Source organism: Pelmatolapia mariae, linkage group LG3_W (assembly GCF_036321145.2).
Source record: "Pelmatolapia mariae isolate MD_Pm_ZW linkage group LG3_W, Pm_UMD_F_2, whole genome shotgun sequence".
NCBI classification, from domain to species: Eukaryota; Metazoa; Chordata; class Actinopteri; order Cichliformes; family Cichlidae; genus Pelmatolapia; species Pelmatolapia mariae.
The window spans coordinates 81,625,697-81,653,185 of NC_086229.1; the positions used below are offsets into that span (position 1 = coordinate 81,625,697).

Here is a 27,489-nt window from a genome sequence, read left to right on the forward strand (position 1 = left end):
CAGGAACATATATGCTGAGGTCACAGTCCAAAGGGTCGTTTTCCGACAGATTTCTATAGAACCCAAAATTATTTTGCATTGAGAGAAATCGCCCCCTGCTGGCCATTAGAAAGAATGTAGGTGTAATGCTGCAGTCAGACTGGGGAAAAACAGATGTTGCTGTGCAGCAGAATTTCGCGATCCCTGCTTTTAAAATGTCTGTGACCATCTTCAAAGCGACTTCCACTTATTTGCTAAACTGAGACAGACTGTGACAGTTTGGAGACAGTTGCCTCCCACCAGGTGACCTGTGTAATCAGTGTTGCTGGCACAACCTCTGGCCATCCCAACTACTTGCAATCTACCTCCGATGGCAACAAAATTCAGTGCATTCACTGGGCAACCACAGATTTTCCCTAGTCACAAGAATGTTCCCATCCTATTTTTACTTCAGTGTGACTGAGCTATTGGGTACTTTCTGATTCACATCACGTTTTTGCTACGTCCATCTTTTATCAGTTTGTGGCACCTACTAGGTTTCCAAAGTTACGAAGTAAGTCCCCGGGGCCTGTAAGGTGCTTTGGATAAAATCATCCACATGAACTGCAGTATGAGAGATATAACACATATAATAACAGACTTTATGAAATACAGAACTGCAGTCCATGAACCTTCGGTTTTCCATCCTTATGAGGTATTCACTGTATTTTAATGCACTTCTTGGGGAATATGGGCGCACTTGGTTTTCTATTTTCATGAGAAAGCACTATTTACTACCTCTAATATCATTCACAAGGCCATCACCGCTGCGACATCAATGACAATAAAGAACAGACGTGGAAGAGTCCGGACTGTCCTGTGGGCGAAAATCAGTCTTTTGTGTGTATAAAACCAGTTTTAAGAGTTTCTGTTAAAAATCAGCAGGTTTGCTGTTGTTTCCCGCTGTTATCAGGAAATGAGCCCGATGACACTTGAAACAATGTCAAAGCAACTTTTGGCTCATTTCCTGTAATTAAGACATAATCAAATTTAACACAAGGCAACGATGCATTTAAACTAATTTCGCTACACCTGCAAAAATAAGTCAGATAACTAATGTTTCAATGTTCTTGTTAGTATTGATGTCTAAATTAGCCTAGCTTTTACAGCACTGACTGATTGCTGTTTGTACCTGATAGAATATTAAAAAAAGAAGCTTTTAAATGTCACCGGCCTTCTGAAACTACGACACGTTTACGGCTCCTTTTTGTCTCTTTCCAGCTTGTCCAACAGCACATCCTAAAACTTAGAAGACTTTTTCATCCACAACAATATCTGTGTCACACACAAATCTCTCCTTCCTCCTTCAAAATGCTGACCTTCATTTCCCCTGCCGTGCATCTTTATTTATGCCACGCTACCTTTGGAAGTGTCCTTTACTGTGTCTGCTCATTTAGCATTGGATAAAACTGCAATCTGTGACTCTGACCACCCCAGCTGCCCCCACAACCCTCCCAAATCCTCACCCCTTGCCTCCTGATAATCTTTCACGAGTCTTCCCGCTGCTTAATTAGCATATGAAATAAGTTACCCTGCGTGGCTACATGTCCATATTTATCATCGCCAACCAGGCGCAATTAGAACACGTAAATATGAAATCATTAACAGCAGTGCGTGCCAGCCCACATTTCTAGCAGTTTTCAAGGGCTGCGTGCTCTGTTTGGGTGGGGAGGTAATGTAGGGGACAAAGCTGTGAATGATCCCAGGCTGAATGCTTGAAGGTGGTTAATTGCTGTGAAAAGAGGACAAGCAATCTGCTAATTAACTACTAATGGAAGTGCAGGAAAGATGTGCAGTGGGAGTAAAGCTTTATAGTTTGTGTTGCTTTCCTTAAGTTTTTATTATTATTTTTTTATTTAGGGTGGCTGCAGGGGATTGTTATGCTGAAAAGATGCTAAAAACACAAGATAACAAATTGGCTGTACAACACTCCGGTCATTATTTCTATTATAAAGCAACATGCAGGTAGAGAACTCCAGAGACAATCATAGGGTAAGCTGTGTGATGTGCACATTATCAATAGTATACTTTTGCACAGCAGCAAGAACAGAAAGTGTCATAATTCGTTGATTGCAAATAAATTACACATCAAATTCAAAAGCGCGGCAAGATGAGACATTTTTGTCAGTTGCCAAATTGATGTTCCCCAGCAATTAAGAAGCAATGCATATCTCTCAATAATGAAACGGTGCCAATGCTGACATTTCGGGAGGCTCCATTTCTGTGCCGATGCGAGATAAAGCACGGAGACCTGGTGGGAATGAAGTGGTAATTTCTGTGGGTGTAAGCATCGACTTTCTTTCCACCTGCGCAGCCCTTCACAATTCTGTGGCTCATGACATCGCTTGCATTGAAATAGGCTGTGAAGTACACTAGAGGGGAGTGTCACTTCAAATTAGACGGTGCAGTGAAACACTGGTGTCCAAAAGCTAGCAAGGGAGCAAGTCAATGGGGATGAATTATTATCGAAATTACAGGTTTAGCCGTGGTCTCACCGTAACATTATGGAAGTGTCAGTGACAGGGATTCAGTTAAGGCCGAGGTTGGTGCATTTCAGAATATTTTGGCAAGATAGACGGGATACTTTTTTTGGCCTTTGGTGACTGTGGCTTTTTTGGCTCGCTGCAATTAACTGGTCTTTCTTCGAGTTTTTCTTTGGACATTGCCATTGGCTTCTTTTTCATTCATATTCAGTCCTTGTACTTGAACATTTTTAGGGGAGAAAACATTTGTTGTTCAACATTTGTTCACATTTCTGTAGCTGAGATTATGAAAAATTACAAAGATAACACACTTGACAGGCCCAAAATTGTATTTTTGCACCAACGAGGCTATTCCTAAAAGCCATTAGCACAAAACATGGTACATCTCAACGCGGTGTGAAATGCGTGTCCTTAAATAATGTGTGGAAACAGGACAAGTGGAGGACAAAAAGAGGAAGTGGAAAATCTAAAAACTACTTACAGCAGATGCGCAGTATCTAAAAGCAATGTCCTTAAGAAACAGTGAAAAAATATACAGCAAAGACCAGACACAGGACCTGAGAGACGTCAGCTGATTCATCTACTGTTCAACAGAAATGGCCTATTGGAAGGAAAGCTGTGAAGAAGTTGTTCGTAAGGAAGGGAAACAGGGAGAAATGTGCTGTATTGCATGTGTAAGAGGGGTGGCTCAAGAGTTTTGCACAGTACTGTAACTGTAAAGTCTAAACCCCCCCTTAAAAACCACTCTGAGTTAAAAAAGAGGTGTGCTTTTGGCTACCAAATGAACATAAGTACAATATTTACTCGCTTCAGTTCGATTTTAATGTGCACAACTCTCCTTGTCTGCTAGCTTACCGATGCTACATGCTGCCACTTTATAAGATCTGTTTACAGTTTGTAAATATAAGAAAAACCTTTTGTATCGCACGCTGCCATCTGATCCATAGTCATAAAATATACATTTCAATAAGTGGAGCTTCAAATTGTGCTTAGTCAGGTGCTCTAGAAGCCATGGCCCTTTCCCCTCCTACAATGTCCACTCTTATTCAGCGGTGAAGGAGTATCCTAGGCAATCTGAAAATCTCAGTTCATAAATTGCAGTCTTCACGCTCTGCACGGACTGCTAGAGAGAGCAGAAGAGGCTCATCCTGAACCTACAGGATATCGTAATTATCCCTAACCCCGGCGCTGTCTTCCCCTCTCTAACTCAGGCCTGTCGTCAGCACCTGATCACCACATAAACACCTGACCGAGGGAGAGAGCTGGAGCAGCGGGGGAAAAGTGGAATGGAAATGCAGTTACTGAGCTGTGGTCGTGGCACTGTATGATGATGTGCTCCAGAGGGACGTAATCTAAGTACTTTACAGTAGATGTGCCGCTCACACTGAGGACTGCAAACGGGAAATTGATGACGTTACGGAATACAATCCAGCTCAAAGACACTAGCTGTGAACACAACACAGAGCCGTACACAGAAAGCAATTATATCCGAATGGTATGAGCCAATATATTATGATTTAGCACGTCATTAATCTCTAGCTCTCATAGAAATCCGCCCTAAGATAAAGCATGAGGGGAGGGAATGGTACACCCTCGTGAGGAACTCCCATGGGCCTCCAAATCTACGCACACTCGAAGCGATCCCTCATTTATCTGTCTGTCTGTTCTCTGCTGTCTACTTTATTGTCTCCCACTCATCTGCTCTCCCTCAGTCTATGCTGTTTTTCTTCCTCCTCACTTCATTTCTCTCTCCCTCTCTCTCTTTGCCTTATCTGTCGCGGTTCCCCGGTCACCATCAGTCTCTTTCTTCTGCATCTCATAATGCAGTGTCAGAAAATTAAAAACCGGCTCTTCCAAACATGAGAAAATGCATCGTCGTAGCTGCGCGCGTCAAAAGGCTGGGAGAAAACTGCAGGCTAGGGGTTTTTCTCCCAGCATACTGTTAGTAGCTTGTGCTTGAAGTCAAACCAAGGCTCAGGCTCACATCCACATCTAAAGGTAATCTGGAGTCACAGTTTTACTCCATGTGCGTGGGTTGTTGGTTTTATTTTTTTGGACTTGAACATGCAAACTCTACAAAGTTTGGCCAGTTCAAATGCAGAACATTTTTACTTTCCTTGTGAAGTACTAACACTACACTACCTTTCTGGACAGTTATACTAACCAAATGATGTACTATTCAGTATTTTAGAAGCCCTGTTCCTAATATGGACCCAAACAAAAACTTAATAAAGAGGTTAAGAAGAAAGCTTTAACCCCTGTTTTTTTGCCCGATGACTCACATGGCCGCACTGGCGAGCTGCTCTTTGCTGAGGTTGAGGGGGTGATTGGTGACGGAGATGCCGTACTGGCGCGGGTCCTGTCCCGCTGGCAGATTTCCTCTCAGGATGCCGTTGTTGGCCACACTAAAGAAGGACACCATGGCGTGCCGCAGCTGGTTGTAGAACCACACCTGCAGTGGAACAGACAATTGGTACAGAGAACAGCATGTAGAGGGGTTTGCATTTGCTTCCCATGTCTCCTAGCAACTACATCAGGTAATGTCATGGAAGACTCGTGGACAAATAATAGGAAAAATAAAATAAAACAGGCAGGTTATGAATGGAGAGATAACTGAGAGACGACGTGGAGAGGTGAAGATTCAATTCTAATCTGGAAAACTTTTGTTCTTTACTTTTTTTAAAACTGTGGAACAGGTCAGTGATGAAGGATGTGCCCTCTTAATTCTGAGGTGGCTTTCTTTGGAAAAGGGAGAAATTAACTACCCAGTGAGGTAGCGAATAAAAGATCAGGGCAGGATCTGAGGGTGTGTTTTAGCAGCAACGTGACACCAACAAAAGTACCAGAAAGCAAACACAGTGTGAACACTTTAGTGTAACAGAAGGAAGGGCAAAATATCACCACTGTAAAGAGTTGTCTGTGTCATTTACGGATTTACTACTATCCGGATCTCAATAGCGGGGCGTCAATTAATGCTGCTTATCCAAGCTGCTGATGTGGCTCGCTTTATGCACAAGTTGTACTTCAGATGTGGAGCCTGGCGCAGCAGGTTGTGGCATTAGTGCACGGTAACGTGCAGAGTTGCTTGTGTGAAACTCTAGACGCGTGAGTAAAAAGACAAAAAACGGCTTTTTATTCTTTCAGTCAATAAAAAGAGCAAAACAAAAAGGTCCCAAAGGGATGTGAGTCATAATCTCTGGGCTGACTATCATGAGCTCTGCTACAACCTCCTAATGCAGCGAGTATAGTGCTGTGCAAATGTTTTTAGCCACCCATCATTTCTTTATATTTTCATAGAAAATTGGGACATTTAGCAGGAAATTTATTGAAATGTGAAAACACACATTGAAAGTCAATATCTGGCATGACTGCCTTTATTCTTTGACACAGTCTGAACTCCCTGAGGCAGCTTTCTTGTCATTTCATAAAGTAATCTTCAGGAATAGATCTCCAGGCTTCTTGAAGGACATTCAAAGCTCTTCTTTGGATGTTGGCTGTGTTGATGATCCCACACTTCTTCAATAACATTTTCATTTATAACTGATAGTGTTGCACTGTTTGGTTTTCTGTTCAGGTCTGCTTTTACGGCATTAGCAGTGTGTGTGTGGGATCATGCTATTGTCAAGCCATTTCCAATCAACAACAGATGGTCATTTCCAGATGGTGTTGCATTGCGGATCAAATCTGATGGTACTTTCCTTCATATTTCCATCGATTTTGACTAGATCCCCAACATCACTGATTAAAATGCATCCCAAATCATGACAGAGCCTCCACCGTGTTTTTACAGATGGCTGTAGACACTCACTGTTTTATCTCTGTATCACTGACTTTCTGTCAGGCTCAGGAGAGACTCAGAGGCAGACCGTCTCAATTAGTTCACAATTTATTTACAACAGACACCAGGTGCGAATATATACAAGTGGGGGGGAAGTCACGGGAAGGGGGGTCTCCAGGAACACAGGCACGGGGAAGGAACACACGGGCTATGTACAATCTTCCATGGACGCTCAGGCTAGCTCGTACTCTGGCTTTAGCTCACCCAACGGCGATCCTTAGGCTGGTGAGAAGTGAGTGTTACACAATAATCCAGCGACGAGGCACCTCCAGCCATCTCCTTAAGTACTGAGCTAGTGTGAGCGCTGATCACCAAGGACTGATTGCAGGGGCGGGAGCCCACAGAGACTCCGCCCCGGTGGTGCGCTGGGCGCGAGAGGGAAGAGAGAAGGGACAGGACCATGACACTTTCAGCCCAGATCTTGTAAAATTTGTTTGGTTTTTTTTCTTTCATATATTGGACTAAAGAAATTGAAAGAATATTTTTTTATTACAGGCTTCTAGTCTAAAGTCTTAAAACTGATTCAGTGTAGACACAACACTGATTCCTTCCTTCAGTTAGGTGCATTTTTGATGCTTGAATGATTCATAGGTCAGTGTTAAGTGGCTTAAACCAATAATGGTCAGATAAGACCGGACTTAGAATGAGTGAAAAAGCAGCCAATGTCTAAAAAGAAAAAACCTTCAAAAAGTTGGGAGAACTATTGTTTTAAGAGAACTATAAGGAAGTCTGGAAAGAAAACAAAGAATTATGGGGTGGCTCAAGACTTTTGCACAGTACTGTAAGTCTCTAGAATAAAGTGGTTACCTCTCACCGGCCTGTCAGTGCATCAAAGGACCAAAGGGCACCTTGTGTACGACTCTGGTATCTGAACTCAGTATTCTAATAAGCACATTGATGAGACAGTGTTGGTCCTTCAGATCTTTGTGCAGCACGCGTGCACAGTGAGAAGTACAGTACATTATTGCTACTGATGCACATTCCCATCGCTATTTCATGTTCTGTATTTCTGAGCGTGCCTTCTGTTTCTACTGTAAGTGATTCCCTGAGTTTGAGGCTGCTTGTAGAAGAAAAAGAATGGATGAAAGAGAGTTGGAGTGAGAGGGAGAGCTCCCTGCTGATAGTGCAGCGCTAATTAAGAGTGGATGGTGTTTGAGTGTCAGCCCAACATAGCACTGCATCACAGAGGAGGACGTGGAGAAATCTGAAAGTACGCGCGCACGCACACACACACACACACACACACACACACACACACACACACACACACACACACACACACACACACACACGTCTCTTTCTGTCTGCTTGCTGCTGTATTCTCCTTTCTTCTTCTTGTATCTCACAAGAGGAGATCGACAAAAATAGATATTATTTTCTGTTTTGTTTTTTTGTTTTTTGTTTTTTTCCTCCCATCCAGCAGTTTCTGAAAGGTCTACAGCTAAAATACCATTTGATGTATGCCAGATAACAGATCGTAAGCTAAGCTTGTCTGCTAAATACATGAGGGTGATAGAGCGAAAAATATGTAAGATATGATGGCAAGCCACATTTCCACTTCTGAAACTACTTTAAGCATCAAAGTGCTTCTGGGGGAGAAGCAAATTTTCTTCCCTCAGAATGAGAAATATAAGTGTGAGACACTTTTATAGGACAGTTTCGGCAGTATTTCAGCATTAAACACAAATGTACTCAACTCGCAGTGCGCGCTTACTTACTTCAAGACTCCTTTTTAATTCATTACCAGATGGAAAACGGAAACACAAATTCATTTATCGCCGCTTGGAAAGCTCAAGTTTGGGTTAGCAGGTTTTTTTGTATGGTTTTTTTATGTTTAGCACAGCAGAACAGAAAAGCTTCAAAATAGCAACAAGTGATCACATATTTTTTGTTTAGTTTAGTTAGAGACTAAATCACCAGGATGTAGCTGCTAAATTATTTATAGCACTGTCTGCTTTTGATTTAAATTCAGTTATACAGGTCTTAACCCACAATGAGGCTCATTATGCAGTTAAAGCATCACAATTCTATATCAAGCAATTGGCTTGAGTGAGAAAGATGAGTTGATGGCCTTGTGTTTGGGTATTCGCTGCCTCTGTAGCCTTTTTCTGCACCGCACGAGGCTGATTTCACCTCTGCGGTCGTTAAACTTTCATCCCGTGTTCGGTGTAATGTACATTCACAACAATACCTTGACGTTGTCCCTGGTTCCCAGGTTCTTGAGCAGCGTCTCAGCGCTTTGGTAGATCTGATCAGTCACGTTATCCTAATGAAGAGGAAAACAAGAAATAAGAAATGAATTGGGAGACTTAATTGGACACACTCGGAAGACCACCGCTGCTCTTTGAAATGCAAAAACATGAGGGGGAAGGGAGAGAGAGACATGAGAATCAGGATTTCCAGGGAGCCTTTTGGGGGTGTGCTGAACCATTTATTTTCCTCAGACTTGAGGGGTGGTGGTGGAGGGGGTGGGTTGAGGTTGAGGTTGGGGGTGTCCCCTTGTTATTCTTGTTACTTTTTTCCCCTCTCTTTTCGACATTACTGCTTTATTAAATTATGTAAAATAATTGTAAAAGATGGGGTGGGCATGAGACAAAGATTCACAGTTAGCACTAGCAGCCTAAATACCAAATGGACCAATCGGCTTTAAGTGGGTGGGAGAGGGTTTAGTCGCAAATAAAACACAAGCACAGGGATGATTTTCAGAGAGTGTCAGCCGGGCTTTGTGGTGAGGTGATGAAAATGGGAGGGAGGGAGAGAGAGAGAGCGATGGTAGCCCGGACAGGTTGCATTAAAATCTCCTCTGCTGCACTCATGTTTCATGTGAAATGAGCCTTGGGATGAGGGCTCGAGATGACAGGCGTGCCATTCCCAAAGTGTCGTGTTGATACCATGCTGTTCGGCCCCGGCCATAAGACTACTGAGCACATTACATGTGTGATATAAATGCAAATGGACCTCCTGTTGGACTTCTGCCTTCATCAGAGGGGCTGTGGAAGAGGAGGAGGAGGAGGAGGAGGAGGGGTAGCGAACGTGGCACGGAGTGAGGAGGAGAGGTTTACGGAGGTAAAGTGCAGGTGACAACTGGAGAGCGAGGGGCGGGGCGGCGGGGAAGAATAAGAGGAGAAAAATCAAGAAAGACATGCCGAGAATGCAGGAGGGTGCTCAGGTGTGAGTGGCTGTCTGCAGCGAAACATAGAGAGTGGGAGTGGGAAGGGGGGAAAAAAGAGAGAAAAGAGATCTCTCCAGTCACTCGGCTCAGACGGTTACCTGAGGACAGCAGGCCGAGGAGATCATACTGTGCCTCTTACTTTTTTTTCCCCTCTCTGTTCAAAACTCATCCAATCGTTTAGCACCTTGGGGCTGGCTTTAGAAACATCTGGAAACATCTGCACCTAAACACAATGTTTACACATCATTTCAGCAATGCACCCTGTAATAAGAGGAGAGAGGGGAAAAAAACCTCCCATCTATGCTGACAGAAGTATCTGCGTTAAATAACATCCCCCTCTGTTCCAGCTCATTACTTATTCATACTCGAGGCAGAGAACAAGTCTTCTGCTTTCGTCCTAAAGCAGCAGCGGCCCATGTTCCCTGTTTTCCCTTCACTCGGGTTTGAGTTGTGCCAAGTGGCTCCAAATAGGAAGCCGTCCTGAGGATTAACCGTCGCTGAGAACGGGATGAGAAGTGTGCCTGCCAGCGGCTGGCCGCGTCTAATCCTTGACAAACTCTCCCCCGCTCAAGGACAATGACAAGGATGGTTTGGCCAGAGGACCCCATCGGTGCAATGGCTCACGACGCGGCAATAAAGCCACTCGAGTGTGCGGCGACTTTTTCCAAAAGCGGCCCGCGTAGTTCAGCGGTCAAACGGCCTGTGTGGCAAGTGTGTTAATATGTGTGTGTTCCAGGAATCTGCCAGGGAGAAGTTTACAGTTTATTAAATTAAGGGGCTTGTTCCTGTGAATAATTTAAATAATAAAAATGGGTTATGCAAGCATTTCGGGGAGCTGCGTATCATTAACGCCATCTACATGAAACAGTGGCTCCTCTGAGGCGGGGGGAGGGTGGGGGTTCTTAATTATACACTTCCCACCACACAGCCTCTCTTGTTCTTTCCATTCCCACCACCTCCTGCTTCTCAGAGCTCCATTTTCTACCTGCTAGACATAGAAAATGCAATGAAACAGAAATTTCAAAGCCCACTTCCCAGTTGGCGCAGGTGGCTGCGAGTGCAAAAACACGTTACTTCCAGTTAAGAGTCTCACGTCGCAACGCCTGCAGAGCAGCAGCAGGAGCAGCAGAAGAGAACAGACATTTCCCAAGGACAGTGTAGCACTTTAATAACAAGGAATGCAGAGCTGGGACGGCTAATGCCCGGCCATTAGAGTTACATCATCGCTGCTGCACAAATTAAAGTCACATTAGCGTCCAGGTTCTGGGGAGACAAGAGGAGAGAGCCTCGGTGAGGGATGAGACCAGAGACGCCCGGGGGCAAAGCGATGGTGTAGTTTGAACGTCCAAAATTTAAAATGTTAATGACAGACTCTGAGGGAGAGAGACAGAGGGAGATGCACGGGGAGGTGACAAGTGAGTGGGCATGAATTTTAAGAAAACACTACACATTCCTAAGAGTTTGAATCCTGATGTAGGCACTGAGCAGACTGAATGGACTGAAAGTTAAAGAATACAGGAACGAAAACCCTGAAACTGAATGAACTTCATTGATAAGAAGGTTAAGTAATGCGGTATGGGGAGCGGATTTGCCGGATTGTGCGATCTTGTGCACAAGATTCCTCGATTTATTCACAGCGGCGCTCAGACAATAGCAGCTTGTTGCCATGGACACTCAACAAAATGGATCTGAAGGAATTAAACCTCCTCCTTCCTTTTGAATTCGGTCCTCTCTCTCAATTGTTCGAGAATTCAGCGGAGTCCAAAAGTCCACCGCGAGTGACATCACCGGTATCCAAGATACAAAGCTGTCTGAACAAAGAACTCAACGCTCCAATTAGGAGCGGCGCAGTCAAAATAAAAGCGGCGAGCCGCAGCCTTGACAGGAGGGAGAGCAGCCTCTTCACTCACAAAACTGCTGCAAACATTTAGCGCTGGGTCGTAACACGATGCTGATGATGGCTTGCGGTTTATTTATTTGTCATTTCTATAGATGAATGAGCACCAAAGCAATGTTTATACAAAGACGGCTGTGTCACTTTGATTTTTTTTTTTACACTGATAAAGGTTCAAGGAAAACCTGGAAGCGGTGTTGGGAGTAGCTTTGAAGCTTTTTAGTAATAAATCACCCTGCTGGACATGTTAAATATGTATCCTGATTATAACAGTAGATTAAATAGTAGAAATTTAAAAGAATCTGTCGTAGTTGGTTTATGTTGAATGTAATAAAACTTGGTTTGAATCAAGCGAAACACAACTATAATGAAAATGTTCTTCATTAGATGGTAAATAAACACGCTCATATCCTAATTACCTTACACTTAAATTAAGGCCTAATCAAGGTATATAGTGCATTATCATAGAACAGTGTGAGATCCAATTATATTTTATTAGAATTTTAAATAGTGCACTTGAAGGAAACACATTTAAAGGGTCTGCACTGTGAACTCAAGTCAGCACACAACAGGTCGCACTGTTGCAATATCGCAACTCAGAGCCTAGATGGGTTTATTTGGGTGGCTGGGGTTGGAGGGTGAGGCGACGTGTCTTAACCTGTACGGGAGCGAAGCGTCGACGACATATCCAAGAGAACTTTCGCAGGAGTCCAAACAACATCCAAGACAAGAAGAAATACGGTGGTGTGGTTTGACTGTTATATTGGGAAAGTGCGACATATGACAGTGACACATATACAGAAATGACACTGTATGTAACCAGCTGCTATAAGACCATTTAATGCAGAATAATAACAATATGATTTTTATCTATGTTTGCACTTATTAGTTATTGAGTATTTTATTCAATGCTATATTGTAAACTTTATTTAGTCATAAATCATTTAATAGGAATTAATATCGCTTTGCTATTTGGGATGTGTGGTGTTATGTCTGTGTTGAAGATGCTGTAGAGCTTCAATAAGGTCAATTTCTGTGTGAGGTGTAGTAGACTAGTGTTGTTATGGTGTAATAGTAAGTAAGTAACTAAGAGGTTTTGTCTAATTTGATACAAAGTAGGCCACAGCTTGTTGCACCTCATTAATGTAGATCTAAATAAAGTGTGATAGTACAGTTAGAATGTTCTTATATTATATTATAATGTTATGTTATATTATATTATTATATGAGGATTTCCAAAGTCTTGAGGTACTAATGTCAAGGTACAATGTCTGTGGTAATGCATCCAATGCTGCAGACACTTGGTTTCAAAGTCCAGAATGTTGACTTGCACACAGGAGTCAGCATGGGGGTGTCTGCGTGGAAGCTTTCAATACTTGCGTAAAATTTCATGGCAACGCATGTAATATTTGGGTGGATAATTGAGTCTAGAGCAAAGTCGCAGACCAGACTGACGTGACCTTGAGCCATGCCTGTAATGTTCTTAAAAAGGAAAAGCAAATAGTGGAACAAATTTCCTCTTTTTCAAAGACATTTCAGGTATCATCACACTGCTGATCTGAGGCAGGTCTTTTCTTGTTGCCATCATTTATATGTACAGTATGTGGTGCAGGAACAGAAAGATGGAAAAAAACAAAAAAACAAAAACTAATTCCAAGGTTTTGTGTGTCTTTGTAGATGCCCATGGGCTATTTTCCGACAGTACAACTTCTGGCCTTGCACTACATTGTACTACTTTTCTACACCATAAAAGAAATTCATATAATCCAGTGGTATCAACAAGTTTGACTTTGTGAATGCCAATATTTATCACATACCTGAGCTGAACTGAATAGGCCTTTTAGATCTCTGAATGTATCCGTGATTGCTGCCTCCGTCACACGAACTTGAGAGTTGATTGCTCCGGCGGAGATCCCTCCATACCTGCAGTGTCAGGAAAATAATCAGAAATGCACGCATGCACACACACACACACTCTCTCTCTCTCTCTCTCTCTCTCTTTAAACACATCTACTTTCATGCCTGTGCAAATAAATCAACAAATCAGCTCAGACCTCATGTGCAGTTATCATGGTAATCACACATGAAGTAACTCACACACATATAGGAAAGCCTCAGCACATTCCTACCCACCCTACCACACACACACACACACACACACACACACACACACACTGTAATTACTACATGCGGTTTTTTCACTGTGAGCTTTCACAACGCTATTTCTGTCTCGCTTTTTTTTAGGTCCTCATTATATCAGGGGCATAGGAGAAATGTGAAACACTATTATTACTCTGCTCGTGTCACAAGTTATTGCCTAAGAAACATTCATTAGACATACGGGCTTAATACGATCCAATAAAACAGACAACTCGCATCGCTGCTTATAACATTTGTATTAGTTTGGTATAGACGCCTTCATCTGAGAGTAGCGGTGATGATAGGCAGGAAGTGAGGGTGGGGGAGTAAGCCTGGAGGGTCCACTCAGCCGGCAGTGAAATCGGGGACGATTCGGTTGCTCGGTTTGCATCCTTACTATTAAGGCTACAGAAGCGCCCTGGAAAATGACTACGTGAAATTACTTTTAAGTGAAACCTTTTCGAGGTCAGCTTGTGATATAACATTGTGATGATAGGACCTGCGGCTGCGGCTCCCCCTCAGAGTCACGCCAATGCTGCTTGCTCATTAGCATGTTACAGGCCATATTAAAGTACTCCAAGCTGCGTTCACAACTATTTTTTTCAAGTTCACCGAAGTTTATATGATAAATATTGGTATCAATTCCAATGTGGAATCTGGAAATGAGCTACTATCTCCAACAAATTAAAGGCAAATCGACTGCTTAAATCGGGGATGTCAAACTCATTTTACATCGTTGGCTGGACGAGTGTAAACGTCCTGTCAGTGTAAAGAAGTTTAACTCGCATTTATCTAAATATCTAAAGAAGTAAAAACAACAAAGAAGTGCAATTTTAAGAGTTGGTCAACATGATAAAGAAATGCTGCTGCTGTAAAGGAAAGACATTTGTCAGTGTGACTCTTTGGACTTAAATTCTAAGAAATTTAAGCTTTTTAATTGCGGCACCATTTGAGAAAAAAGCAGAGATTTCAATAGTAAATCGTAGAAAAAAAAACAGGAATGTTTCTGTCATTTAAATTTTTAACTATAATTTATTTATTATAATTGCTTACTTAATTACTTTGGTGTATATGAATGGTCATAAGGGAGCTCTTTACCAGCAGGAAAACCCTATAGGCAGCAATAAGGCATTTAAAAGTCCAAAAAAAGTCCCAAATTCATGCCCTCCATCACATTTCCCAAAGCTGTCCAGTGGGCCGGATTGGAATCTTTGCCGGCTAGATTCTGGCCCCCAGGCCTTGTGTTTCACACCCCTGCCTTAGGAGCTCCGTCTGGACTCTGTCCATCAAACTATTTTTCTCTGCCCTGAAGGAAGAGCTTTTTTTTTATCAGCTTTCCAAAATTGCAGATGAAAATGATGCCTCAATTTATCGCTTTTTCCAGGCTTACAGCAAGTTGACAATTTCAATACACCCCTCATGTTTACACCCCTGGGCACACACACGTGGATGTGCATTCTTGCGCTTGCGCCGCATATGCTATACATATACAGCATGAGCACTGCACAGAGGAAATATGTGTACATCTCCAACACGCTCTGGAATCGTGATGAAACATGCACAGGGCTGAACAAACACACCAGCCCAACGCTTACAATGAATCATTCCTCTCACTGACAGTTTGCTCTTTATGGTTTCACGCACTGAGATGACAGGTTAAGGGAAGTGCATCACAGAGCAGCCCAGCAGGGTTTGCTTGAACACGATAACTGCATAACGACGAAGGATGGGAACGACAGCACGACGTGCAGGACTTCGTCCTTTTGCTCATGTTACCCTTGCTGATCTTCTAAAAATAGATACACCGCCATCACAACAGCAAAATAAATGGACAGAATGAAAGAAATGAACAAAGACACTGATCTCACACATTCACAGTTATAAACGTTACCTTGTTTTCCCGGACTTCTCAAAAGTCTTGACCAGGAAGTCCGTCATATTCCGTCCGGTTAAATTCAGCAAAGTGTCTGTCGTGTTCTGTATCCTCTGTGAAAAAAAGACACAAAAAACCCCAAAACAGTTGAATTGAAGCATTTTTGAAACTATTGGTTTGTTATTTTGGTCAAAATAGTGTTTTCTGGACCACTTGGTGGCACCAAAAACAAGACCGACTCAGATTTATCACCTCATAAATAAGTTATTGCTACTTCCCCGTACCAATAAGTTGGTTCGGGGAGGTACTAGCAAACAGATATATTAAGAGACGTGTTTCTGACCAGCTGACGAATGCAGCTGCAATAGCCACTCTCCTTTCGACCCTGCTAATAGAAGCTGCTTGCTGATTTGCTGCTGTTTCTGCTGGACAGCTGGGTTGATCGGAGGCCTTTATTTTCACTGAAGGCAACGGCCTCCTGCTGCTAAAAATGAGATTCATCAGAGCGACACGTTAAAGCTGCAGACCATAAAAGCAAAGCGATGAGCTGAAAATGCCTCATGGGACTACTCGGTAATAATCGTCCACGGGTTTGTCAGCACCACTGACACCCTGTGCATTGTACTGAGTCAGGTGATCCATCGTTAATATACAAAACATGGCTTCGAGCAGCTTTGAGTTTAAGATGCAGAAGACCTTTCCCAAACACTGTGTAGCTTTAATAATGCAGAGATAACCTAAAGGCAATGTTTGTTGATGCAGACTCATGCAAAACAGGTGCAGTGGCTTTTATTTTATTTACTGTGTGAAAGGATATAAAAGCACTTTGCTTTGCCCGCGTGCCGTGGAGCATCCTGAGCGGAAAGGCTGACCACAGACAGACAGGCAGACTCTGGCCGACCCGCCCCAGAAAAAACTCATCCAGCCGGGGCAAAGAGAAAGCAAAAAAACCCAACAAAGCTAGAGAGCGAGAGCGTTCTGCAGGTGGTATCTATCCATTCCACCGTGGAGCACATTCCCCCCAACTCTTATCATAATAGTCAATTAAGCATAGCTATGGGAAGCCTGGCTGAAATCTACACCCCTGCCAAAGCTGGGGAAAGCTGTTTCTAATGTCAAAGGACCCTAATTAGATACCCTTCTGTGGATAAATGGGTACATTCAAACAACCAATTAAGCGAGGGTGCGACACATTGCTATGAATACACTCCACCTTGTGCAGAGTGATGCACACACAGACACACACACACACAACGACCCCAAGCTGCTTTAGCCCTGCTTATTTAAAGAGCTAACACTATGCTAATTAGTAGAGTGATCCTTGATAAAGTGCAATTGAGACCCCTGGACTGAAATGCAGTTTACCAACACCACCCACCCCAGCTACACTGGTTATCTGCCCTTGTGTACAAACAGCTTGATGTGTGAGCTTTGGGCAAACATAGTATGTACCTCTATACATATTACACTCATTCTTTCTCACTTGTATTATATGTCAGATTACTTTAGAAGGCTCTGCGTCCATGAATCGCTCTAAAACGCACCAAATCATTAGTTTTTTGATTTTTTTGATGATCTGAAGAGAGATTAGAGAAACTGTGAAAAAGCAAATGGGAGAGGAAAGCGAAGGAGGAGAATGTTATGGAAGATGGAAAGCTAAATTCAAAATTGGACATGGGAGAAAGAAAAGGAGGCGGAGAACTCAAATTGCAAGGCAAAAAAAAAAAAAAAAACAAGCAGAAGGAGAATGTAGAGGAAGAAGAGGACCCATCTGGCTTATGAATCAGAGATAAGGGGGAGGAACGGCACAGCAACCTTGGTTTATCTCTGAACAAACATGCTTCCCTTTCGAAAAAGCCACAGGAACTGAGAAACAAACAAAACCAAGGGAAAAAAATAAGAGCTTTACACTCCACTGTGTGTACAATGAGTTTATACCCGGGCATACAGTCGGCATGGGTCTAATTATTTTGGCCTTCGTCCATATCCCCCATCAAAAAGACTGAAATGGGGACATTATGCGATTGTGTAATACCTGGGTCTGCATCTCTTGTTCATTACCTGAAAACAGCTTCAGTCTGTTTGGCATTCTGCACGACATCAGTTCTCTAGCTTGATAGCTAGGTAAGCAAGAAGGGGTGAGGGAAATGTAAACTGAGGAGTAATCAAATCTGTTGAATGAGCTGGCATACTCGAGCACTGGAGAGATAAGAGAACGTGCTGTGTTCATATTAATCTTGCCACCGGTTACATCGTGCTGCTCCTCAAAGGTGAGTTTTATCTGGTGCACACAAAGAAAAGCAATCTCGGGGAAGAATCTTCCTTGCTTAAATATGTCAAATCGCACAGTCACCTGTTTTGCCACTGAATACTGTGGAGGATGGGGAATACAGAGTTACTCATGCCACAATATCACAATACTCACTATAACAATCAACAGCATGACAATAAAGCAGTTCTGCAACATTTAATACTACCGCAAGTGTCATTGCATGATGATACTTGTGTAATGGAAGAAGATAATTCTTCAATAATCTTAAAGTCCAGGCTCTAGGGAGGCTAATCCATGACTGAGAGTGTTCAACTGTATGCTTTTCTATCCAGGTATGCTTTTACTCATTTAATGCTGAAAAAAGAAGCTGTTGCCAATCAGAATCTTTCCAGACGTTTTGTATGGTGGCTCAAAATCTCACTTTTCTTTAAGACATGGAGATCTCCAATACCACTGACTAATATGGTGCCCTAATATGGAGCCCCAAACCATGACAGAGCCTCCACCGTGTTTTAAAGATGGCCGTAGACACTCACCGTATAGCTAACGGCTAATAGCTGACACTGCTAACTAACACAGTTAGCGCTAAGCGCCATTTTACAGATGGCTGTAGACACTCACCGTATAGCTAACGGCTAATAGCTAACACCGCTAACTAACACAGTTAGCGCTAAGTGCCATTTTACTAGTGATGGGCTTTCCAGCTCTTTTTAGAGAACTGGCTCTTTCGGCTCGGCTCACTAAAAAGTGCCGGCTCTTTCGGCTCCGAACCGGCTCTTCAGGTTGTTTTGTTGCTTTAATTATAATTGCATAATATAAAATTATGCACAAAAGGAATTACTGATGTAAAAAAAAAAGTGGTTTTATTTATATATGTTTATATATAAATATATGCGGCGGCCCCTAGAGACAAAGCACGTACAAACTCCAAAACACATTTCTAGCGTTAACTGAACTTCCAAAATAGAGCTACCTAGATCACTTAAATTATACAATTGAAAGCATATGTGTATTTTTTGTGTATTTATACACAAGCACTCATATATATTCAAATAATTTTAAAAAAATGTTCATTTACCTGTTACTACCACACACCAAATCCGGTCGTTGGAACTTCCTGTCTTGTGTAGCCACTAGGTAACAAAAGCTCAACACTGCGCCTAGCATTCTGGAGCACTTCTGTTGTCTTTTGTACGTGCTTCGGAGTTTGTACGTGTTTTGGAGTTTTTACGTGTTTTGAAGTTTGTACGTGCTTTGTTTCTAGGGGCCACCGTAAATATACTTTTATTTATTCACTCCACATAAAATGTAATAAATAAATCATATAATAGAAAAACCAACTATTCACATTTCAACTTTTAACTATTTAAATTTTCAGCTTTTTCCTTTTAAACAAATTTAAAGTGAAACAACACAAAACACTGCAAACCACAACACAATTAAATATAAATTAAAATATGAAAACAAAAAGAAGATGCACATTCTCTGTCATATGGGCCTGCATGAATAAACTTTCTGAATCCTTTATCATCTGCAACTGAAAATAGTTGTGGATGATTACTATACCTTTCTAATATGACCTTGTTGTCCCTGGCTCTCTTTCTCTCTCTCTCATTCCCTCCCGCTCTGTTCCTGTGCTACTGCGAGTGTAACTACCGCCCCTCCCCCCTCTTTCCAGCGCAAAGTACAAGCTAGTGATGGTAAATTTGATTCTTTTTACTGAATCGAGTTTTAATGAGTCACTCACCAAAGTGAATCGGGTTTTTTGAGTCATTTGATTCACTGAGTCAGTTGACCAGAGAGTGCAAAAAATGTATTTTCACTCAAACTTAATTTCTTTTCTCTTTTCATGTAAATCCTACTGCTAAGATGAGTGATTCTAAAAGAAAACAACAATTTTATAAAGCAAAAAAATTTCTAAAGGGAACATTTATCTTGTTTATTTTTATTTTATTAGTATTTTCCTTAAATGTGTCAAGTATATATTTTCTCATCTAAATGTCCACTGAGCCGTGAGCCAGGGGGCGGTAATGCGCCTTAACATTGGTTGCCAACCAAGAAGAAGAAGCTGTGAGCCCGGAGGGAGGGGGTGAGTGAGTGAGTGATTCGTTCGCTCTATGATTCAGCACAGGAGGGAGGGGGTGAGCGAGTCCTGAGTGACTCGCTGGCTCTACGATTCAGCACAGGAGGGAGGGGGTTAGCGAGTCCTGAGTGACTCGCTGGCTTTACGATTCAGCACAGGAGGGAGGGGGTGAGCGAGTCCTGAGTGACTCGCTGGCTCTATGATTCAGCACAGGAGGGAGGGGGTTAGCGAGTCCTGAGTGACTCGCTGGCTCTACGATTCAGCACAGGAGGGAGGGGGTGAGCAGCTCAAATGTGCTGTTAGCATGTTAGCAGAGCGATGCTACTGTGAACCGAGGAGCTATTGTCTTGATGTGAGCTTCTACTCAGGGTTTTTTCTTCCAGTTCAGAGCAGAAATGTTTTTGTTAAGATACTGGATGTTGTGTTTTTCTCCACAATTTTAATTATAAGCTAGATATATTGCTGCTAACAGCAACAGGGATGAGTCAGTGAGTCAGTTGGGCTTGTGAATCATGATTCGTGAGTCAGTAAAGTGATTCTCGAGTATTGAACGATTCGTTCATGATTCGCGCATCACTAGTACAAGCCTCGTGTGCTGAGTGAAGCGAAAAAAAGGGCGAGAGAGAGCGTGAGAGAAAGAAAAAAAACCATGGCTCCTAATAAGGAGCCGGCTCCCGTCGTTCACGTCAAAGATCCGGCTCTAAGAGCCGTTTCGTTCGCCACCGACACATCACTACATTTTACAGATGGCTGTAGACACTCAACGTATAGCTAACGGCTAATAGCTAACACCGCTAACTAACACAGTTAACGCTAACTAACACAGCTAACACCATTAGCTAACAGTGCTAACGGTGCCGCAATCAATGATTTGATTCAAGAATGTCACATTTGGGTTCAAAACTCCATAAAAACTGTTGTCAATGATTTTCAATCAAGCTCCTGTGTAATCTGGCATACCTCAGCCCCTTTTGTCCCTCCACTGAAGAGGACGATGCATCTCTCACATCCTCTGTCAGGTCTTTGCTGGATTTTTTCCCATATTTCTCAAGGACATGACTTTCAGATAATTTTCATCTGCTGTAGTTATATTTTTTTCAAGCTTGATAGTTCTTCTTTTGTCCTTCACTTGTCCAATTTCCTCAAGTTTTTAAGGACACACTGCACACCACGCTGAGTGATGTCAACTTTTCATTTAATAGCTCTTTGGGAATCACCTTGTTGGTGCAAAAATACAATTTTATGTCTGTCAAACTGTGCTCTCTTTGACATTTTTTTTGTAGATTCAACTAAAGAAATGGGAACAAATGATTTTTTATTTATTTATTTTTTATTTTTTGCAAGCGGCTGCTCGGAACAAAGTGCCTAAAGATACAATTTAAAATTGATTCTGGTATACCAAATGGTCAGATACAAAGACTGGGCTGAACATGAGAGAAAAAGGAAAGAATGTCCGAAGAAAGCGCTGAAAGATTTTCAGAAAGGCTGAAGGATTATTGCTCAAGACGACTTTAAAAAAAAAAAACCCAAAAAAAATCACAAAAAGGAAAAAAGTCTGGCTTTTGCACAGCACTGTATATTTTAAACTTTTGGTTTACTTTAAATGTATTAATAATCATAACGTCATGGTAGCACAAAGGGAAGCGATATATTGCTGAATCATCATACACACAAACATGTGCTTCTACATTGTTGTGAGCTCCTTCAGCTCATTATAACCTGATGTGTTGCTAGTGGCAGGTGGCCAGTTGTATACTCACGTGTACCCGTGTCACAGCACATACTTTGAGCGACGCTTTTCAGCTCAACGTGCTCCTTGTGCTGCATGATTATGTCCAATAGGATCACATCAGTTTAAACTGTGCTGAACAGGAGCATTAGATAATAGCTAACGGTCCTGGCTTACAAACAGGCACCTACTAACCACAACAAAAAGCCCCTCATGAAAGACTGAGCTGCAAGCAAGAATTTCATCTAAAATCCCTTTTCCTTCTGTTTAGCTGCAACAAAGGGACTTCCTCACCCTCCGTTTGCCTCGCCTCACAAGTCAGTGACCTTTCTGCTTTTGTTTTCGAGCATCTCTCGCTTTCTGCTGAGAAGGAGGCCGTGGACAGGTCGTTTTACACCAAAATGAATCTGTGTGCGCTTGGAGTCAAAGTGACAAATCTGCAGGGTCCCGCAGAGAAAGGATGTGCCAGTATGCTGCGTTCGCCATTGGCTGAGGATGACCTGGTGGGGTTTGGAGCTGATCAGCACTTAACTGGATTTATTCCTTCAACAGCTGTTGTCAGAGACAAAACGTGCCCTCATATGCAAGGTTTATAGATTCATTATTGTTTCACTGAACCGCATGAATAAATTACTACATAAGATGCTGCAAATACAGCGGACTCGCCGACCCTCACTGAACAGACCAGCGAGAAGTCCGGGGTTGTGTTACATTATAAATTCAGTTCAACAAACACTTGAAGGCATTTGTTTTTAAGCAAATTCTTAAACCAAGAAGCAAAGTTACACAATACTAGTTAGATTTCCCATGCAGAATTATCTGTTTTTTCCTCCATCCAACGCCCTACTTCAATAGCCTGATAGATGAGGCCAAGGAGAGTAATTTGCAAACAAGCCGTAGTTAGGCCAGCCTCCAAATGATAAAGACATCAATCGTAATACATTGAAAGTGGCGGCTTTATCAATTCCTCCGCACGCATGACGGCCTATTCATCTGTGAAGGTTAAATATCACCAGCGAATGAGAGTCAATACCTTAGAATTGATAGAGGGCTTACTGTTGCCTGCCATTACCATGGAAACAATGATTTCACACTACCTCCTGCGGTGCCATGTCCACGCTTTTTTCTCTTTTGTATTTTCTGTAGTTTCTCAAGGGCATATTCGGAGGTTCGGCAGGATGAAAGATAAAAAAGAAAAGTACTGTGAAGCCGGCACGCTTTGTCATGATTTATTCAACATGGGAGGCTTTCCGGTCAAAGGGAATACATCCTCACAATGTGTTCGGCTTCCACGGGTGGTCCATGCCTCGGAGTAACATCAATTTAGTGCAACCTGCTACTGTCAATAGGTAAACAATGCAGCGAAGATGTGATATGCAGAAGTTCAATTATTTATATCTGTCCGGATATCTCTGTATCTGTGATGATATTATAAATCGTCACAGGCAGCAATTCTCCACGTGAAAAATGATGCTCGTACCAGATACCACTGTGGATGGTAACACTAAGAGTGTGGTCACGACCTTATGTACTACACTGGATACCAAACACTAAAGCCTATGTTTTGACCCACTGGTAGACTTGCAGTTAACAGCAGGGAGGCTTCAGAGGTTGGAGAACGAAGTGTCGAGGGCTAGGGGTCACAGTTCTATACAAGAGAAGTGGATAAGCACCTGTGCAGGTTTAACAGTGGGATATCGGCTCTTACACAACTAAAAACTCACTAACAATTTACTATATTCGTGTTTACATCATAACGAGCTTTTTTCCCCCTGCAATTCAAACATTTTATTTTTTAAATAATTAATGTGTAACTTTTAGCGTCGACCGCAGCACTAAATCTTAGCATGGGAGATACGAGGATTGTGCAAATTTCCAGGTAGACAACTGCTTTCTCATGAAGAGGTTGTGTCGCTATACCTTTTTTTTCTAACATTCTCTGTGTCTTTCTCTCATGCTAAATTTCCTATTGTGTCCGAGTTTCCCTGTTTTTAGTTCTGGTTACTCAGCTGTCCCTTGCGTGTCGTATTTAAACTGAATTTCTGAGATTTCCAACCCGGACGGTTGGAGCATCTCCACCAACCCTGAGTCAATAATCCAAGACGGCACTGAAAGTAAACAGCAGTGAAAGGATAAAACTTTTAATTTGCTGCATCGCTGTTGTTACAAAGCACTGACCAGGACATGCTGCCGCAGTGTTTTTAAGTACACAAAACTAAGTATTGCTCTGATGTGCATTTACTGCACGTATGGTTTAGCTAAGTAAAGAAGTTTTTTCCTCGCTTTTTTGACTTTACTGCTGAAGCAAACTGAGTGACGTCATTCCCGAGCTTCAACGTCCAACTTCCGAGGCATCGGGAACAAAGCATTAGTTTGCTTCTCTCCTCTTGTCTTGATTGTCTGGATTGTTTTCAGCTACGTCTTGATTGTTTTCAGCTACATCTCGTCACCCTCCTCTGTTCAATTACCTGATTACTCTGTCTGTGTGTATATAATAGTGCTGTCTCCCCTTTGTCCTTTGTTGTGTCTGTTCCTGTCTGCTTTTTTGTTTGCTTCTTGGCTTCGTTTTGTTTTTATCATCTGCATATGCCTAAATAAAGGTTTGCTTTTAGTTAATTCAGTCTGTCTTCAGAGTCTGCATTCTGGCTCCTCAATCTCTGCGTTTCATGATAGCAAAGTCACACGTTTCCCTTTTTTCCTGATTAGAAGCTTGTGTACAGTGTCTATGACCTTTTTGCAATCCTGTATAAAAACTAAACTGCAGTGTTTAACAATTAAATGAAGCAATTTTCCCACCAAAATACCTTCCTAATGTCCAAGAAACTAAAGCTACTATTTAAGCTGTTTTTGCTCACTGTTCACTCACTTCTGCAGAAAAAGCTGCTTGGTTGTGTTTAGGAAATATTCCTGGCTTGTGCTCAAATGGACCCTCTCACAATCTTACTTTAATTCCTTCGTGCCTTATCTAATAATTGATTGCCAGAAAATGAAAGTGGGTGGCAAATGTTTGGTTAAATTCATATTCGTGATGCATCGCAGACAAATGCAATGTGAGGAGAATCACGCGTGTCTAAGTGAAGTCTGCAAAGAGCGTTGATTGAGTGGGAGCTGCTTTTTCAGGGGACGAGGCTGATGAATGCACCCCACAGTCTCTGCGCTTGTTTTGCACTCAGCTAGTTATCGCCACACACCGATCTCTGTGATTTACTTCAGGATTTTGCATTTCACTGCGCTAAGTCCTGGCCAGGTGAAAGCATGCGAACCACATCATTGCACTAATTTATCACGGTTTCATCTGGCCAAAGAATGTGCTCCCAATACTAATCAGACTGCTGTTCATGATGTTTAGCGAAGTTTAATCTTCTGTCTGTATACGCCGTGTCCTTCATGCTGTGTGAACTGAAAGTAATTTCACTTTCTGCAGAATGCCCCTGTGCCGAGTGTGAGGCACCTGCTTGTATGTTTTTTAGGATGTCCTTGGTGTCGATTAGTTTGGCCACTGTGATTACTGCTACTGTGGCTTGTTCTGCATTTCCTGATTTCTCATGTTTGTGACTCTCACAGTCAGATTTTTTTTAGACTTCCTCTTGCAATTTCTTTTCCATGACACAGCCATGGCTTGTTTATAAGTATAGTCGACAATCTGGACATCTGGAAATTACAAGCCTTTGTGTCATTTGTGCCATTGGTGGTGCTACTGTACTAGAGGGATGCACATCTAATGGGTTCCTCTTTTCCATCGTTGTCCGATTCTCCACTAACTTTATTTCTTCCCCTTCTGCTCTATTCTCATCCTAACTTTAAAATAATTTTAGTGGCAGATTGTACAATAAAAACTAAAAAATCCTCAAGGTTGTTTCCGTGGAAAAAGTAAAGTCCATTTACAGGACCTGGATTGGAACAAATTAGATTTTATAAATAAATGAGAAATGACGCAAGTGAATTTAACAAGATGCAGGCCAGAACCGGCCTTCACAAATGGTCTTTTTACTGTGGCTAAGTGTACTAAAACGAGCAGCCACTTACAGTATGACACGATAAAGTAGAAATTCAGTTAAGCACCAAAGTAGGAGCAAGAAAAAGGACAGGGGTTGTTTGAAAATTGAGAAGCACATGGAGATAAGGGGAAAAGAGCAAAAATGAAAAATTAGGCTTGGGAAAGAAAGCCCTTCATAGCTTAGCGGGGCTATCGGGAGGATACAAAGACAAGAATAACGCCTCAACAAATGGGGGACTCCTGACAGTGCTGTCATGAGCCAAGACGGAACATCAGGGATGGGAAAAGGTTACACAAAGGGCACTACTCTTGTTTTACTGTCTCAACGATCATCCTTTAGCATGATTCGAGGACAGGTGCTCCTTTTAAATGGCCCTGGAGGGCCGTGTCGTGGAAAGGAGCACACGGCGAGACTCACAAGTTCAACAAAGAATTACAGATCAATGCAGAGTGTGAAAGTGCGCTGATTGCAGAGTGGTGCTGTATATAGGGGGAGTGAAAGGAATAAGGTAGGGGAATAAATGAGTGGCAAATGAGCCCAGTAGTTTTAGAGAATATCATTTAATGTCGTGCTTGTTGGAGGTTATCGACTTTGCAGTTTTACCCCTTTTTTAACCGCGGTCTCTTAGCACTTCCAATATGACGTCTCCAAATGCATCAAAGGTTTAAGAGGAAATGTCACAGCAATTATCAAATTAAACCATTTCAGTTCATGTGCCTCAATTAGTATTGTAATTTTTCTCCTCACTGAACCAAGGCTATAAGTGCTTTGAAAAACTGATATTGCAATTGCTGTTTAAAACCTAACCCACAGAAGTTGACACCTTAAACCTCACCGAGGAAACTTACTGTTTTGTTTCTCTCAGTTCAACTAAATGTTATTTATATAGCAACAGATCACAACAAAACTTCCCTAAGTGTTTTATATTGCATGGTAAAGACTCCATTATCATACAAAGAAAACAGAGAAAACCCCAACAATCATATCAGAACAAGTGCTTTAGTGACAGCGGGAAGGAAAAACTCCCTTTTAACAGGAAGAAACCTGTGAGGCTACCTGAGCTAGCTCACCACCGTGAGTTATTTCTGGTGTTTGTGTTAAAGACATTTTGATCAACAGTGTCTGAAAATTGTAGAGTAAAAATCTGATGTCACGATCAACCTGGATGCCTTAGGAAGTTGGCATCTGCTGGCTTACCTTCAAACCTCCAGGGGAAAAAAAGTAATTATTGGGCTGCCCACTCACCAAAATATTATCCAGCTAACGCAAGCCCATGCAAAACCGGGAGAAATTAAAAAAAAATAAATAAATAACAATATGCCGACACTCAGCCTTGCAGGACTAATCAGCACAGACCTCCACGTCTAGAAATAAAGATCCAAATGTAAAACTGCGAATTAGCTTCTGTAATTGTAATACTTCAAAGCCAAACCTCAGGCATTAGCAATCAACACTCCCCTGCTCATTTCCACCCTCTATCTAGGGTAAACTACTACAAACAAATTCTCAACCGTCATAAGTCTCCAAGAGGAAGAAAATATTGGCAGATTTAGCCGGGGTTAGCCATGAGCCATTCAAATTCTAATCTCTTAAAATGCAGGCACATGCCACAAAGCCTGAGCAAACAGACAAAGCCATCTCTAATAAAATGACATTGGAGTGCAGTGACAGCTTCTCCAGCCATTCTCTCTCAAGCTTAGATTTCTCATTATCATTGGGAGACAGCAGTGCAAATCATTTAGCTCCAAATGAGACACCGCTTTCACTCTGTGCCGTGATTGGTTCAGTCAGCAGGTGGCAGCTGGCAGACAATGATGCTGTGTCTCTAACTTGTCAATCGATCCCAGCCTGGGTCAAACCCCTTCAGGTCAGGTCCATGCCCAATTTGCCCCAGCTCCATACTGCCATGTGTAGTGTTAAAGTAATAGTCCATAGAGTGTTGCTATTGACGTGTAGAGTCAAAGTGCTCAGGACTTTGGGGTTTGAGCAG

General features: G+C 42.2%; 1 protein-coding gene across 1 annotated transcript in view; it reads right to left on the reverse strand.

Moving 5' to 3' along the window:
• The window catches only part of LOC134619291 (phospholipid-transporting ATPase ABCA1-like), a 172,160-nt gene that overhangs the window by 53,512 nt on the left and 91,159 nt on the right, over window positions 1–27,489 (reverse strand). Inside the window, exons 32-35 of the mRNA XM_063465060.1 lie at window positions 15,436–15,530; window positions 13,223–13,328; window positions 8,531–8,605; window positions 4,784–4,953 (exon numbers count right to left, since the gene is read on the reverse strand). Coding sequence (XP_063321130.1) covers window positions 4,784–4,953; window positions 8,531–8,605; window positions 13,223–13,328; window positions 15,436–15,530 — 446 coding nt within the window. The remainder of the gene's footprint in view (window positions 1–4,783; window positions 4,954–8,530; window positions 8,606–13,222; window positions 13,329–15,435; window positions 15,531–27,489) is intronic.